The sequence below is a fragment of the Notolabrus celidotus genome, chromosome 8, assembly GCF_009762535.1.
Source record: "Notolabrus celidotus isolate fNotCel1 chromosome 8, fNotCel1.pri, whole genome shotgun sequence".
Lineage (NCBI taxonomy): Eukaryota > Metazoa > Chordata > Actinopteri > Labriformes > Labridae > Notolabrus > Notolabrus celidotus.
The window spans coordinates 23,498,029-23,515,898 of NC_048279.1; the positions used below are offsets into that span (position 1 = coordinate 23,498,029).

Below are 17,870 nucleotides of genomic sequence, written 5' to 3' on the forward strand. Positions count from 1 at the left end.
CTCCTCCTCTCTCCCATTTAATCTCCCTGTCCCTCCCCCCAACTATCGACCCACAGCAGTACATATTTGCTCTCCTCTCCATCTCTCACTCTCTCGTGGGTGATGGAAGAGCAAAGAGTCGGACTCTGAAGCGCTTGGGCTGCTACATCTGCTATGATCCATGCAGCCAGGATGAACTCACCCGGTTCTGAGGGGAAGACGTTTCTCAGCTGCTCGATGACCTCCTGGAGCTGCAGCACCGTGTCCTGTTCATGCTCCATGTCATCTCCTAACACACACACATACAATTATGAACACATGGACTGTTACACCTTTGTGAGGGTTAAGAGGTGAAGGACGCATGGAATCACATTCATTGTGCATGCATGTGTGAAGCCCACATCTGCGTGTCGCTGACCTGCTGCTTCAGTGTCTGTGGTCTCCCTGCTGGCTGGCTCCCCATGGTGACCCACTCCAGACACAGGAGACGACAGGGTTGATGGTTCTGATCCATTTGCCTCCGAATCATCTTTGGGCTGTTTTTTGGAAAGACAGATTATCCTTCGATCCACATAATTGCTCATCTCCATCATGTTTCAGCCTACAGAGCCATTTAGCCTTTCACATAGTAATGAGAATGTGATAGTCAATGGCAGGCAGCCAGCAGTAATTTCTGAGCAGAATTATTTAAAAAAAGCCAATTTTGCCCAACAGCTGTTACACAAAACCATCAGGTTAGTGTGATTTGTGCTTTGATAGACGGATAAAGAGATCGGGAAACGCTCTGCACATTGTAGCTTTGCAGGAATCATATTCACAGAGGTGCAGTGAGGCCTTGGATCACAATCAAAGATGCATAATGTAAGTGTTCAGGGTATTCCCAAACACCACATACATGCAACCCTCCATCTTTTGTATTGTTTTTAGCAGCAGTGTAACAATACTCATGAGGTGAGTAAGTTCAGTAGTTGCAGTGAAACGAGGGTGTCTGCAGAGATTGGGAGGAACTCATACATACACTTCCACAACAAAGGCAGATTTTGCAGAATTTATATTTTGAGGAAATGAAACTATGATATTGGTCCTGGGAGAAAAGGAAGTGAACAGCATTGTTTCACTCCGCCACACAATCTTTTCTGTTCATTCTAAATTTCCAACTCTTTGACCTTGAGAGGAAGCATCCTGTCCCTCTTTATTTGTGTCTTCTGTTGGCACTCACTCCCTTTGTTTTCTCTGTATTCAACCACCTGCATGCATAATTTGCAGCCATCCTCCCCCTACAATTTACACATTCATATTACAGTATCCAAGTAACTGTATGTGTCAGCTCCTGCTCTCCTACCCATCTCTTCCTGACACCTTTCCTTCAGAAGGCGGTAAATCCTTTATATTAGGCTTCAGGGTGTCTGAAAGCTTATCCTCTCTCTTAACTCTTTCTATACTGTTCTTTCTTGCTGTCCCAGTACTGCTCGTTCCATCTTGCAGTGTCATATATTGAAAGTTCAAATTTTACATTTTCACACTAGTTGTCAGTTTTACGTTTCTTACGTGTGCAGCCTCTGCCTTTTTCTCCTTAAAGAATGGATGTGAGGCACTGTGGTTGGAAACCGTGGAAGTTGAATTTTTCTGTGCCCTTAAAGGCAGAGGCGTTGGACTTTCTTTGAGAGAATGTTAGCAATGCAGTCTTTGGATGATTTGTATTTTAATGAAATGCAATGCAGTTGACAGAGAGAAGGTAAAAGACAAAGAGCACTCTGTAAATGACAGGGTGGCCAGACCATAATTAAAATTTTCAGCTGAACAAAGCAGGACTCTAACCCTCCAGGCATCTAAATAATAACTTTGATCTAAAATAATATACAATTCCAGCACATCCTAGCAACAAAATGACAATGTTAGAGACACTGGTTTTATCATGCTTTATCAGAACATACAGTTCTGTATCATATCAACACCACAGACTGTCAGAACATGAGTGTAGTCTCAGTGATGTCACCCACTGGTTTCTGACGACACATCTGAAGTCAAACAATGACAGCTATATTAGAAATGATGGCTGAACTAACTTTTGGTCAAACCAGCAACAGACAGAGAGGTGGAGTTGAGGCCTCCTGGCAAACAGCTATATCCCACCTGTCTTTGGGTAAGCTCAGGCACACCCATAATAAAGGAAATCTATGCATAAATCTTATCCATTACATCTTCAAAATGAATGAATGAAAGAATGAATAAAGCTGGGCATTTTAATGTGGTTGTTAATGGGGCTCCTTGCCTTTTGGCGCCAGCCTGAAGTGGACACTGAAGGAACTGCAGTATTTTTTCGCAATTACACCATGGTGTCACTTTTCAAAATCAGAGATCTCTACATGATAAACACATGATTTGGCCTTTGGGTAGCATGTAAAAGAGGACTCAGAAAAGAACCCTGGGGGACCCCACAAAAGAGACTGATTCAAGAGGAGGAGCTTAAAAACTTGTGGTGAGGAAGTACTCGGGCAATCTCCTTCCAAATAACAATATCCAATGTGTATGTTGAGTAATACATTTTTTCCCATGAAAACGTTGAAGAACTTTTCTACAAAGTAACTGCTGACTACTACAGCTTTGAAATAAATGTAGCGTCCAAAAAAGTGTGCTTAGTTGATTAGAAGTGGAAGTACAAAGTATCTGACAACTGTGCTTAAGCAGAGTATTTCAGAAAATATATTTAGTCTCTTGTCCTTCATAACACTCCACAAGAGCCTCTTACAAACGTCTACCTGTAGCAGTAGCTCCCTGAGCCTGCGCAGCTGTGACTCCAGCTGCTTGTTGTGGTCCTCCAGGATCTGCATTCGCGTCTCCAGTCTTGTCTTGTGTTGCCGGAGGACCCGAGCTTCTGCTAGGAGCTCCTCATCCTGCTGGCCCTCTGCTGTGGGTGAACCTGGACCTCCCTCCCCAGCCTCAGTCAGCATGGGAACCGACGCTGCCTCCTCGTGCTTCCACTTTAGCCTCCGGTACTCGCCCTGCAGCACCCTGAGGACCCACAGATGAGGACACATGGGGGAAAAACAGTCAATTAAAGCTGCAGTGTACAAAGCCCATACACATTACCAAAGCTTTTTGTTCTGCTTTCACAGATAGATATGTGCCCACACATAACAACCTGACATGTTTATGGGGAAATTACTCCAACACATAAAAACAGAGCAGCATGTTGGTGCCTGGAGCACAGTCAGCCTAATTTTGTATATAAGCTGCATAAAACAGTCATCTATCTATGTGTGAAGCTAAGGCCATTAACTGACTGTGTGCTGTGCTGTGAGGCATTACTAAATGTGTTTTAATTCATCTGGCTGCTGAAAAATCATGTTGCTCTACTTAAGTGCTGCAATAAGTAATAACCTTCTTTAAAGGACCCACAGAAACCGCAGAAATAATATTAACTGGAATAATAACACAATTTACATCTTAGGTTTCCTTCTTTACAGCTTCTGTTAGGAACTTTTGGTTATTGTACATTTTGGAGCCTTCTGAGGACAATGTGGAACGTTTTATCTATTTACTGATGTTGTCCTCTACATCCATTATATGGAATATTCAAAAAATGATAAAAAATAAATCGTTTAACAGTAAAACATATCACTTGTAACAATAATTTGCCGAGGAATATGCTGATTATCACCTCAGACATTCTGTATAGATATAGTCACTCTGTATGCTGATGATGTGGTTTGCTTTTTTAGGTCATTAAGAGACAACTAGCTAAAAACTCCCCACAGGAGCCTTAATGTCATGTTAAAATCCAATATGAGGGGAAGTACTGAAATGTTATCTCTTCCCTCTGGCACAAACTGAACTTTTGATGAAGGCCAACAAAATCCAGATATTTCAAAAAGGCACTTTTATCACACAAAACAATGGAATATCAACTCACATGGAGTATGAATGTACAAATACGTACATCCTTTGTTGCTAATGTCATTTACAGATTATAAAGTTCCCATCAAGATACTTCCTGTTGAACATCTTGTGGACATATGGTTTTAAAGGTGCACTGTATAGAAAAGGGAATATTTAGCTATGTCTAGTGCTCAGATTCTAAATTGAAACCCTCCCCTGCTCACCCCCCGTCAGTGCCGGTGGCGTTCAAGGACAAGAAGTTACTGTGATGCATGAGAAATATGATCCTCCATTTGTTATTTTTTTTAACCAACAAAAATGTCAGCCAAAACAACCAAAACGACCACTCTCTTCCTCTTCATCTTCTTTCTAGTGCATTTCTAGCCACTCACCAAATACTAAAAACTAAAATGTCACTAGATTGTCCATTCTGTGCTACTGTAGAAACATCGCGGTGCAAGATGGCAGCCTCTGTGGAAGGGGACCCACTCTTGTATAGATATAAAAATCTCCTTCTAAGTTAACAAAAACAAAAAAATTGCTATATTCAGGTGATTATACTCTTATTTGAAACATCATGCAAACATAATTTTTCATTTCTACCAACTTTGTTCTGCTAAATACTGCTAATTACTACGTACTGCAGCTTTAAAACTGGAATAAAGAAAATTGAAATAATAAGCTGAACAAAATGTTCTGCTTTATTTTTCATGGGCTTAAAGTGGACTGTAACAATGATAGAGAAAATCAGGGTCAAAGTCAATTCAGGTAATAGTTCAGGTATGTTGCAGAGGGGAAGATATACGTAATAGTGACAAGTGAATTCATAAATGAGAACAATAGAGCTCACTGCAGTGACATAAAGGGGAACACTGTGTAGAAAAACTGAACTGGGTCAAGGTTTCAGACACCCACAGGGCACTTTCCTGTGAGTGTGTGTGTGTAACTGTGTGTCACTGTGTGCAGAAAGGTCGCAAAAGAATTAGAAAAAAAGATACAATTATTCACATGAATTACTTGCAGAAAGGTTGCCTCTAGTTACCAATTATGTGGACAGGAGAAATGCATTTGCGTCATTTACTGAGAGCCAGAACCTCTTAGCTACCAGGACACAGTACACTGAAGAATAAATATTTAACTTAAGTGTTTCAGAGAAGATTACCACTTACACATCTGCGGGACACCAACAAATGGCAAACTACTGTGTGATGTACAAATACAATGTGTTTTCTTAAGGCTGTTAAGTAACGTTCAATAGGGTGTGAAAGTGTTTAATGCTATAGGACGTCCACAAATGGCAGCAGATGCACCGATTAGAGAGAAATGCCTCCAGGTAAATTCACATTTGTGTTGATATGCAGTCTCTGTTTTACTTGAAATACACCCCTTATTCCAAACCAAACATAAGCATCATCAAATGACATGTAAAAATGTGCACAACAGAGCTGGTTCAGAGGGTTTTAGTGCGACTCCATCCCCCAACAAGCACACCATGTCCTGTAGCTGCAGTTTGTTACCAACCTGTTCTCGTTCTCCAGGCGGGCAAGGGTGCGTTGTAGCTGCTCCTTGTCCTGGTGCTCCAAGTGGGCCAGAAGCATGTGCTGTCCACAGGGTGAGTCATTGTCCAGGGCTGGGCTGGAGTGACGCAGGAGGTACTGATCTTCATCCCTGAGTCCCCCACACAGGAGACAGCACACTGAGCCACCAGCACACAGCCAACAGCAGCACCAAGCAAAGCCAAGGACAGCTTGGGGCAGCAGACAGGCCAAGCAAGGCAAGCAGGGGGGTGGATGATGATGCAAGACACAACAACAAAGGACAGAATGCAATGGGACACTACCACAAAGGCATGGGTTGGGTTCACAGACCAAATATTAAATTTTCTATAATAAACTTGGCTCAATGCATCACTAAAACATTTACTTTGAGTGGAAGTTGGATCAGAAATTATAACTCAATACATATTGCCCAAAGTAAGTGGAGTAAACTTTATGTGCAGAACAGGGATAGCAGACATAATGCTGCAAACCGATAACGCATCTGGGAATGTTTGGCTTCTATCATTATGGAAAGAAGTTTGTTTGTCAATGTATATGTCACTCCAGTGCTTTGGGACACAACGCAAACTAATTTGCGAGTCAAGACCTTGCAATCTAATCCTAAATGATTAAATGATACATTACAGAGGTATATATAGACCTAGATTGAGGGGTGTGGAGATGACCTGATTCATTTGAGATGCAGCACCAGGATTAGTTCTGGGATGCATTGGCAGGCCTTCTTCTAGTGTGCGATAAAAAATTGCATTGAAGCTTATTTTTCCAAGAAATAATTAAAAAAAATAATGAAATCTTCTAAATATCTTGCTTCAGACCTTTTTACATTTTTCATTTATGTCTTTTACTTAGACAGGTTTTGAATACTATCCAAATGTTTAAGATTTCCAAAATTAACATTAAATTAAACTGAAACTTTGAGGTTTTACTTTCTTTACCTTTAATAGCAGTGATCAAACCGAACGTCAGCATTTTGATCAGACAATTTACATTTTATCAGATCTAAAAGTTGTAAAACCTTTATTTTTCTTCCTTCTGTCTCTTAACTAAACTCTGTATGAGATATCACTTACATTTTAATTACAGTTATTTGAAGAGTGTCTGCTTTGCTAATTTAATTAACCTTCTTCAAAGGTATAGCTGCCAACATAAGTACAGTAACAAATCTTGCCTCGACTAAGTCGTTAAGTAGAGAAAAGTCTCTTTAACGTAATTAAAAGTTTAAATGAATATTTAATCTTTCAATTAAACATTCAAAAGTTAAATCTATAATTATAAATGTAGCAGGTTTTGATTGGGATACCTAATAAACCTCTGAATGGAGGAGCTATGTTTAAATGATCCAGCGGTTAAATTACTTTATGCTAAATGCCATCCAATAAAAGCCAAAACTGAGCTTAGAATAACACATACAGTGGGAAGGTGAAGGCGGCACACACATACAGCATGGCTCAGGACAGAAAACAGTACGACGCCAGCCAAACACCAGCTGGAGGCACAGATAGCACAGCAGCATGTACAGAGCCATGCAGCAGGAAACACAGAGAGGCCCTGACAGACAGAGGGACACGTTTGACGAATTGGAGCAACAGGAAACGAGGGCACAAGAGCAAAAGAAAACAACACTGCTACACACAATAGGGTACAAGTGATGTGTCATGCATACAAACAACCTCCAAGGCACAGAGTTATAGATAAACACGGTGCAAAAACTACATGCACTGATGTACACACACTGCTGCGCAGAGCTCCATCCTTGCAACACTTGAGGTACATGCACTTGCACACTGCTGACGTGGAGTGTGGTTTGGTGGAATCTTTGGTGGAAGCTTCAATGTGGTGTCAATCACAGCCTTCTCTCAAAACACGCACACACAGGTATAAAACAGACCTGACAAGAAATAATGAGCACACCTCTCAAGTACACACAGACACACACACACCTGGAGATCTAAAAGAGCAAACAACACTGTGCATAGAGCTACCGGGCATGCAATCTTGACTTTAAAGCTCAATAAAAGAGGGGGAAAAAAATATCCGAGAAAGTGGAAGCAGTTGTCAGCCCACAAATATGTTGAAAAAAAAGAGGGATGCACACAACTCACACTCTGTCCACCCTCCTCAGCTTTCCAACAATGAAGTCTCAACTTATTGGCTGCCTCTATCTCATCAGACATTGCTATCCCTCTCACTGCTGTAACCATCAGCACCCAGCCAGCTTAAAAAACACACACACACGCACATGCACGCACACGCACACGCACACACACACACACACACACACACACACACACACACACACACACACACACACACACACACACACACACCTCTTTCCTCCATGGGATTTTGTGTATTTACCAGAGCCCACAGTGAAAGACTTCAATCTGTCTGCATGCCGCTTGCCGTGGGTCATTTTCATTATGTGCCTGATTATTAATGTGATTAACCACTCTTTGCCTAAGAGTCGAACATGCATGCACAAGCCTGAGTAAACACACTTAAACATAAAAACAATCAATGTATCCAGGGAAAAGAGTCTACAAACACACACACATAGAACACACACATGTAATCCCATAGAAAGGCTGTGCTTGTAATGAGGTGGCAGCATACTCACAGACTTTCATCAGGAGACAGGCTATCCGTGAAGAATGAACAATTCTGGCTCTCCATTTCTGCCAATCTATAAATACACAAACACACAAACACATAGCAAGGACAGCATGTGACAAAAACAAACACACACATATGCACACAAACAGGAGAGTGTGTGACTCAGAGCAAAGGTAGAAAAAAAGAAAAAAAAAGAAACAGACTGAAATTATGAAAATATGCTTCCTAAAACACAAGCTAAACTAACAAACAGTACAGTTTAGCTTTTAAGTAGTGTGGATTAAAACTTTGTGTGGCCTTTTAGTTTTTATGGACTGAAAGTACACAGCAATCTGTCCACAAACATGCAACTGACAAGACTGCAGAGTGGCAGAAATTCTACTTGTACGAGCAATAAAACTGTCCAAGAGGGAGGAGGATAAAATTCAGATGAAATACTGTTCACTGTCTAGCAGCATGCAGGCGATAAAAAAGCCTTTCAGAAATGTGCTGCTGTCCAGCACCATGGACAGCGGCTATGTGAGCGTGTGAGATTGAATGTGAGTGCTTGGAAGCTGGAAGCGAGCTGCCGTGTGGATTTCAGGACCATGGACAGTGCCTGGACTCCTGCTTCACATCCTGCTGACTGTCAGTGGCCGGTTGCTCTGTGCACGCGGCTCTGTAAGCTGTTTCACCGCTTTAACAAATACAAAATGCTGCAGCGGGGCAAAATTGTTTAAAGTGTGTTAAAAATACATGGTGCTTTCACTGTTTTAGATTTGACGGCATGAATAATGAAAGTCACAGCCGGAAAATTCACATCAGTGCCTAAAAAAAAACAAGATTGTGTGTGTTTAAAGTGAAAAAAAGGGTAAATGGGGTTTAGCGTCCTTGAGCAAGACACTGTACCCAAATTGCTCCCAATGGTTAGCTCAGAGTCTGGCTCTGCTGAATGTAAGTGATTGAGTGTGTGTGAATGAAAGGCAAGTTGTAAAGTGCTTTGCATAAAAGGCTTCATAAAAGCAGTCCATTTACCAGATAAAAAAGTAAAACTCTGCATACTAGAGTGCATATTTAGGCTAATTCATATTAGCGGGTACGTTGTGGCTAATAAACAACCTCAAATAAACAAAAGAAGTAACATACTTAAATTATTGAATTATTAAGTGTTGTTTCTTAACACTGTTAAAATGTGGAACTACTTTCTTTTATTGGAGTTTGTGTTTGCATCTCATTACTTGGGTATGCAGCTGCAATGTTTGGTGTTTCATAGCTATCTAAAATATAACCTCTTGATAAACAAGACCTCGTAAAACACTGTTTACAACAATAATGAGCTATATTTCTTTGTATTAGGGTTTGAGTGCATTTATCAAACATGTCAGAAAAATGTCTCCCCTTTATTTACTTATGATTGGAATCTCTTTGCTCCTCTTTTCTTTTACCTCTGCATCCTTATCATACAGGTGTAGCTTATACCACTAATGCACAGGGCCACCCACTCTGACACCCATTAAAAGCAAGTGGCGGAAGACACACTCCAATGTGAGGGCAGTTTGAGACACGTTGGGTGTAACTGGGTCCATCACATGCTGCTTCAGTCCACTTTGTATCACATGTTCTCAATAAACATGTTATATGATCAAAGGGAGGACTTCTCCCTCAAATGAGGCAATTAGTCAAGAAGAACTAACTCTAGGATGCAAATGTGTAGAGAGCCTTGTTCAGCCGACATATATACATAACACTCACATGTACCACATGAAAGCTACAAAGCAGCAGACAAACTCAACACACCCCGTGCTGTCATCTTTCACAGTGTGTCGTCAGCTGAAGGAATGAGGGATGTGAGAAGGAGGAGGGTTGGGGGAGATGTGGAAGCTGTCATAGACATCCACATTATATCCTCTCTCTCTGCAGTGTCCGATGAGACCATACAGCTGAGAAATTTTACGATTTATCCGTGTCCTGTTACTGAAGCCCCCGGTCTGTGAACCAGACCGCTCGTAATTCAATCTGCAACTCTACTCGTCAGAAAGCCTCCACAAACCAGGAGTCTCAGTCAGGGACATCAGAAAATGAGAAAAGAAAGGGTAGTGAGTAACAAGAAAATAGTGTGTGTGGGTGTGTGTGTGGGCGTCCAGTGCAAACATGTGTGTTGAGCTGCTTTTAAAAAGTGTCAATAGCGGTGAAAGGAAATATGAAACTGGTAAGAGAGAGAGGGTAAAAGAGGAGATACGTTAGAGAGTTCATAGAGGTTTTGAACATCTTCTCATCAATCCCCTGTAAAATGGTTAAAGAAATGAACTCTACTGCTACATTAATATGAGGGAGTGGTAAGAGAGAGAGCGAGAGGGAGAGCGGGAGAGAGAGAGAGAGAGAGAAGCCGTCACTGTGTTTGACAAGCCCACAGACTTTACTCATCCCAAACATCAAAAACTTTATCTCCCTTGAGATGACTGGAGACTACATTATTGCCATGCTTTAACAACTACACACCGTACTAGCTGAAGGACACTTTGACACACACACACACACACACACACACACACACACACACACACACACACACACACACACACACACACACACACACACACACACACACACACACACACACACAAACACACACACACACACACACACACACACACACGTCTATGCGTCATCCCTAGGGGGAGATTTTCAGACACTGACCTGCCTGTGATGACATTCAGTGTTTTGATGTCCACTTGACTTTCCATTAGTGTTCAAAGTGAACGGTGAGTAAGAATCAATGCAGGGAAGGAATTTAAAATAAGAAATGTGATTTTTCCTTTTATATCCTTGATCAAATGACAGGTGGTAGGGAGCGATAGAAAGAGGAGAAAAGATAAGTAAAATTGGCATGCTGCCAGATTAAAGATAAAACACTCAGCAGTCCTGTAATAAGGGATGTCTCTTCCTATTATGACTGTTCTCAGATCAGTGTTCTCACACTTCTCTTTAATGTGTCCAAATCCACACATGCCCATACTCATTGATTTTAATGCATCCGGGATAAAAGAGGGAAAAAAGGTTGTAAAAAGTGCCTCTCATCATCTTTGCTTTGGACTCACAAGCCTGACACCGACCTTACCAACAAAGAGTATTTTCATAGCTTCTTAACATTTAATCAATTCTTTTAGCTAATTTTACAGTTAGCAAGAACTTTGGATCCACCATATCAAAGTGTAAAACACAATCAAAAGATTAATGTTAGCATTCAGTCACTTCCCTAACTATAACATTAGCTATAAAGTGTCTATGTGCTAGCATTAGCCGCTGTATAAAGTCCAGTTATAGCTCGATATCTCACCACTTTTCAGCAAGTGAAAAATAATGAAGGATGAAATCCTGAGGAAGTGTGACCATGTTTCCAGGTCAAACTCATCTATTTGTTAACCTGTTTGCTACGGTTACACAAAAGTGAATATTGGGATTCAGCAAGCTAATATTAACATTAGCTGGAACATAGCTGAAAGCTCATTTTACCACTTCAAAGTTTGACATGAAACATTATGAAGGGCACAAATCCATTCTTTTTTTTTTGGTTAACAAGGCATAAGCTAGAAATGTTCTTCCTAGCATATGTTCTGTTAGCTTCTGTGTGGTTGAATACTTGGGTAAGCTGTTGAATTAGTTTAGTAATGGCTTGTCGCATGCAGTTTGATGCCTTAACATCCCTCTATATTTTCATTATAAGTTGTATTTTTTTTGTTGCTGGTTTATGTGGTAAAGATGTTTTTCTATGCTTGTCTTTTTGTCACTAAATTGAAAGAAAAAAAATGTGTGACTCTTGAGCGAGTCTGTAGTGTAGACTGACCATCCGTTTTAGTTTGATTGGGATCGTACAATCTCAAAGCTTCCTATCCTGAGTCTGAGCAAACATTTTTAAAACACTTATATGTCCCCTCGTTTTCATCAATTGCAATACCAAAACAATGCACCATGCTTGCAACACTTTTGCTGCTATATGTGTCACACCATGTCGTTGCCAAGGCTGTTTTAACCAATAGAAAAAAATCCCAAATGCACTGAGAGTCAAAGTTCAACACTGATTGAACTTTGTGGAGGCTGTGGCTTGATTGTGTCAATCAAGTTGTTGCTGTTGCTTAGTGAGCCCAGTCTATACTGCCAGGATCTGCTGCTTAACTTCAGGTAGGCTAGCTGTCATGCAACAAAAGAAGTCAGTGTTTTCCAGGAGAATTACAGCTCCCTTCGAAAGGTACCCGTCAATGACTATACTGCATTTTGCACACAGTGGGAATGCCCACATAAAAAGACGAATTAAAAAAACCAAACCCAAACTCTTGGTTGGAAGTGGGAGACATGTTGTTTCATTTGCTGAGGCACTTTCCGTGGTGTTGAAAGGTGCACTGGTGAATACTCGCATTGTTCCATGAGTTCATACATGTGGGTTTCCAGTGAAATTAAAGTGTTCCTTTGCAGAGGTTTGAAAATGTGGTCACCCTACTGTAGCATAGAGCTTAATTGTTTTCTAAAGCTCCAAAAAGCTGCATCAATGAGCCAAACCCTTGCACTGGATGACTCCTCTCTCTCTGCCAAATATACATGCTAGCTCACCAAAAAACAATCTTGGTCAAAATAACTATTCACTTCGGCCTGGGTAATATTTGCTGAAAGTGAAAGCTGTTAGGGGTGAAAATGAAAGTGCTCCAATCAGGACCCTCATTTTTTGAAGATTTACCCCTTCACTGGTGAGGAATTCATTGTTGCAGTCAAAGAGTGGGCTCTGGATCTTCACACAATTTGTGAAATAATAAAACCAACAGCTCTATCTCCAGGCCTAAACGTGTAATATTGTGAATAAATGATTAGATTTCATGAGGGTGTATGATATGGAATAAAATATGTTTGGCCGTTTTTTCCCCTGTGTAAGATTCTCAAGAGGTCTCTGAGTTGTAAAAAATTAAACACACATTAAGAAATATGCATTAACAACTCTTACATCTTATTTCAACCAAACTAAGTGTGCTTTTAGATTATATTTAAAGCTTAGAAATTATTAGTACATGTTTTAGTGGACTGCTTTTATGTTGTTTTTTTTTCATTTCTACTGTATGAGTCTGATTTTTCTGTTGTGTTGCTGTCATACTTGGATAGGTCTCCTTTGGAAAAGCTCTTTGACCTCAATTGTTCTAACCTGGCTAAATAAATGTTAAATAAATACAATTAATAATGAGTGCCACAGTTTCTGGCTATTTGAAAGCATTATTGGTGATTGTTTTATATAAAAACAGGTTGCTTTCTTCTATGACAGCTTCTTTTATTGTTAAGATACAATGTGCTAATAGACTTAGAAGAGTTTCATCAAGCCACTAAAGTACCATTCGCATTTTCTCAGGAAGTTGTGGTGGGCAGACAAACCTACAGTGCAAATGTGTCTCGTTCTCATTATTCTTAATTAGACTGTTACACAGGCGTGAAAATTTTTCCATTTCTGTCCTTTCAGTACATTGCAATGAGGATTATTGGCAGCTTCATTGTAATGCTCAATAGGGTAATATACCCTGAGTGACTAAAAGTGTTTAAGTGCAGTTTGCAGCTAATTGTACTGTGATTAAAAACTCAAAGTTTGATATAGGAGGTTCTAATAGAAATGCTAAAGAATCGAGATGAAGAAGAAGAGGAAGAGGAGGAAGGGTGGAAGATAAAAAAAAGGAAAATAACAGTGTAGGTGGAAGGCTTTAGAGCGATCAAGGATGAAGAAAAAAAAGGCAATAGAATACAAGAGAAAGGGGAAAGGAGTAGAGGACAATTGTGACTGCTCTAGTGTGTGTGTGTGTGTGTGTGTGTGTGTGTGTGTGTGTGTGTGTGTGTGTGTGTGTGTGTGTGTGTGTGTGTGTGTGTGTGTGTGTGTGTGTGTGTGTGTGTGTGTGTGTGTGTGTGTGTGTGCGCGTGCATAGGAGCCTTGGGGAAGCAATACACATAGCACACATGAATATAGACCCAGTACCCCCCACACACACTGTAGGCTCAGTGGAAATGTGTGTGTGCCCAGCTCTGCAGCACTGTGGGCAGGCCTGCCAGGAGTCCTGCGCCGTGCCCTGTTTATAACCTGTCACAAAGACACTAATCTACACCAACAGCTCCCAGGTGACCAATGGGCCCACTGCCCTCACAAGTGACAAGCCGCAAGGCACGTAAAGCCCCGCTGACCTCCACACACATACACACACACTCACACAGCAAACACAAACGGCTCGGGTTATGTGCACCGGCGTGTTTGAGCAGAGCAGGGGTGAGGGAAACTGCTGGGCAGTTCGGTCTCTACTCGGGCTGGAGTACAGTGCACAACACGTACAAATCAATACTTCAATCAGTGTGTGGTGAATACTAAAGGGTGGGAGCAGAGGAGGCAGGAGAGGTAGAGAGATGGAGTGAACATAAAGAGGATGGGAGGGGGTTGTTGATTAGGAGAAAAGAAAGTGAGAGAGGGGGAGTTGTTATTGTAATGATTTAAGGTATAGCACAGTCACAGTGAGTCACATACCTGCTGGCATAATGTTCGATCCTGCTGTGTGTGTCTGCGTGAGGCAGCTTGGGTGACGAGCACGGCCTGGAACAACAAAAGTGTGGGTCAATATCTCTGCAAAGCATTTTTACACCCTGCAAGTGTGTCTGTGTGGCTGCAAAAAGGTCACACCTAATTCACACTCATTGTTAAAATCAAAAAGATGAAAATATTATTCATGAGCATGAAAACTTCTTGTTAGGATGCAGAAAAGAGTCTGATAGTGGCAGGTAGTATCTCCATGCAGTGATGAGATACTTATTTGCACACGACTTTTCATTTTACAGATTCACAGAAAATGATGATTTTGAAATATGATGCATTTCAACTGATTAAACTGCAGGTTTCCAACAGTCAGGGCCTGTAAAGATGCATAGCCATAAAGTAACCACTCTACCCTTCATCACAGGTATGTCTGTGAGGTTCTGCAGCATACAGCTGTGGAAAGAGCTTTCTATTATTGCAAAACATGAGTCAGCGAATTCACTCCAGGAATTTTATATATATGCAGAGGAGCATCAATATGTTAATGCAAATCATAGAACAGCTTGCAGCCTGAATTTCCGCAGTATTATATCGATTTCTGCATATCTTTGGGAGAAGAGGTTGTAAACATTAGACACTCTGGAAAAGCTGCTGAATTTAAATATTAAATATGACCGAAACATGGACTACATTACAAAATTGAATTAGCATGTTCTCTATAATGCTTACACAATGATTTTAAGATTAAAATTCAAATAAGCTGTGGCAACATGGCAGGGGTTTGATGTACAAAAACAGACCAAATCATTTCCACAAAACAAGAGACAGAGCTGTAAGCTGTACCCGTTTAAAAGCACTACATAAGGGTGCCTGTTTAGCTCAGCAGTTACATTGTGTGCCCCATGTCCAGAAGCCATAGTCCTTGAAGCAGGCGGCCTGGGTTTGATTCCAACCCATGGCTCTTTGCCACATGTCATCCCTCACTGTCTGTGCCCAGTTTCCTGCTATCCACTGTCCTATCCTTGCAAAGGCATAAAAAACTGCAACTGCCTGTTTTTACTTTGCTGAAGATTTGCTTAAGGCTAAAACTTTCAGAGCTGCACCTTATTAAAAAAAAGGACTCTCTATTCAGCAATGAGCTGTGAGATCTCCACCCACTAGAGCCAGCATGAGTTGTCCTACTTGTTGAGTCACTGCCTTGAGTTCCTTTGTTTTCTCTCTATGAGGAGTTCAGCGTGTGACGTTCTCCTCTTAGATAATTCCGTCTTTGTCAGACTTTTAGTCATGTAGGGATAAAAACGTCTATCATCTCCCAAAAATTTCAGAATCATTTGAAAGTAACTTAGTGTTGCAGACATGTTTTGATCTTAGTCCTTGTCCTTTTAATAACCTCACAACCTTTCAAACTAAACTCAAACTTTCTTTTAGCAGTAGTCAAGCCTGAGCTGGAGATCACTGCAGGTATGTAATACAAACTGTGAATAAAAAAGTAAAAAATAAGCAGCATGTCAGCTAGCTATAATAATTGGAGCTTAGACATTAAGAAGGCAGTAAGAAGAATGAAAAATGTTAAAATGCATCATTTAGCAACGATTTAAGGTTTGATTTGTGCTTTTACTCTTGTTTCTATTTGGCTTCCATCACTGTAGTCTTTTGTCTGCTCTGTATTAGTGAATATAACAATGAAACTGATTAATGTTCGAGATTATGAAAAGGTCATGCTAAATCATCATGCTATAATGCTAAATCTTCTTGGGTGCTGTCATAGCCCTGAGCTACGCTTCCTGATGATCTCATGAATTTGAGTCTCTGATTTATTTCCCTTTGGGTGGAGCTCGCTCATGTGAACACAGCGTCTGACCAGACTGAGATCACAGGAATAACATTAGGTTAATTCTGAACACGGAGCTGCCCCTTTAACCCATCGCTGTGAGTCAGAGAGCCCTAAACTGGCAGAGCGTGATGACTAGCCCCAAACAGCAGGGTGAGGACAGAGACAGATGATAGAAAAGGAGACAGAGAGGGAGATGTGTGTGTGCATGTGTGTTTGTTTGAGTGTTTACGTGTCAGACTCACGTCTCTAAGCTCTCGGCTTCCAGCACAGATTGCACTGGCAGGTAACCTCTCTGAGGGTGCTTGGTGAAGTACTGCTTTGATCTGAACTTATTCTTCAGAGTCTTGGCAAAGTCCCTCATCTTCTCTCCCGAGGTTGTCTGGAGCGTGATTTAGGAGACGAGGGGGTTGGAGGAGGGGTGAGAGGTGGTTGGTGGATGATGGAAGAAGCAGGAGACAAATTACAGAGCTTAAGATTCCTCCAAAATGTTGCTTTCTCCAAAATGACCTCATCTGAAATGTGACCACTCTGTCTCTGCTCTGGTTTGTCTTATTACGGCTTAAGAAGACTTATTTCTCCATCTGCTTCCTCATTCAGTTTCTGCAGCTCTTCCCTCATACAGTTTCAAATCCTCCATTTTCTCCCTTTCTGAGCTTCTTTCATTCTCCCCCTATCAGAGCAAAAATCTATGATCTCTTGCATGTCTCATCATTGTGAAAAAGATGAAGCCGGCTAATATAAAATATTGTCCAGTGAACAGAAACCCTTGTAAGGATGGCCTTTTGCCATATTTCACGGCGGAGAATTGATTTGAGATTAAATCTGGCACTATCTCAGAACCCTCTGCTACTCCGGCCACATCGCTGCAGCTACTCCTTTGGAATTAACTCCACTTCTGCAACTGAGCGTGCAATCGCTTAAGACTGTGGTTTTATTGGGGTTTAGAACCCAGAGTGTGCTCCAGATAGCGCTTTATGTGTGCAGCATGTGAGCCAGGAAGGATCTTATTGCTGAGTGGTACTCAATCTCTGCATACTGTAGATATGACGATTGGCAGTATAAGCATAAAAGAGCAGTTTACACTGAGAGAAGATGGAGACCTCACAGTGGAGAGGGAGCTAATCTGTATTTGGCAGAGGGAATCAGGAGCAGTAGAATTTTTTTAAGTTCAACTGGGTTTAATTTGTCCCTGGGGAAGTTGAATTTGTATTCTGTTAAAGCACCAGATAATGTTTGTCTTACTGGCGTGTAGTACTCCATGATGGGGTAGTGCAGCTTCTTTCCCTTGGTAGTGCGGCCGGTTAGAAAACATGTCTGGCAGATGTCCACATTGAACTGCTTCAGACTGCGATACCTGTCAAGATCAATAAAACACAGAGGCTGACCTGATGTTTGCAGGAGAACTGGCAGCGGAAAAAGAACTGTGTGTGTGTGTGTGTGCGTGCGTGCGTGCGTGCGTGCGTGCGTGCGTGCGTGCGTGCGTGCT

At 41.3% G+C, this 17,870-nt stretch overlaps 1 protein-coding gene across 2 annotated transcripts in view; it reads right to left on the reverse strand.

Annotated features, from left to right (window-relative positions):
- The window catches only part of drp2 (dystrophin related protein 2), a 185,029-nt gene that overhangs the window by 3,561 nt on the left and 163,598 nt on the right, over positions 1-17,870 (reverse strand). The window contains exons 17-24 of one of the 2 annotated variants that reach the window (XR_004632101.1): positions 17,627-17,738; positions 16,627-16,763; positions 14,545-14,610; positions 8,035-8,100; positions 5,380-5,605; positions 2,739-2,991; positions 398-515; positions 182-268 (exon numbers count right to left, since the gene is read on the reverse strand). Coding sequence is in view for 1 of the 2 variants with exons in the window: in XM_034689687.1 (XP_034545578.1) it covers positions 182-268; positions 398-515; positions 2,739-2,991; positions 5,380-5,526; positions 8,035-8,100; positions 14,545-14,610; positions 16,627-16,763; positions 17,627-17,738 (986 nt within the window). In the remaining variant the exon portion in view is untranslated. The remainder of the gene's footprint in view (positions 1-181; positions 269-397; positions 516-2,738; positions 2,992-5,379; positions 5,606-8,034; positions 8,101-14,544; positions 14,611-16,626; positions 16,764-17,626; positions 17,739-17,870) is intronic. The other variant, XM_034689687.1, reaches the window with a different exon arrangement.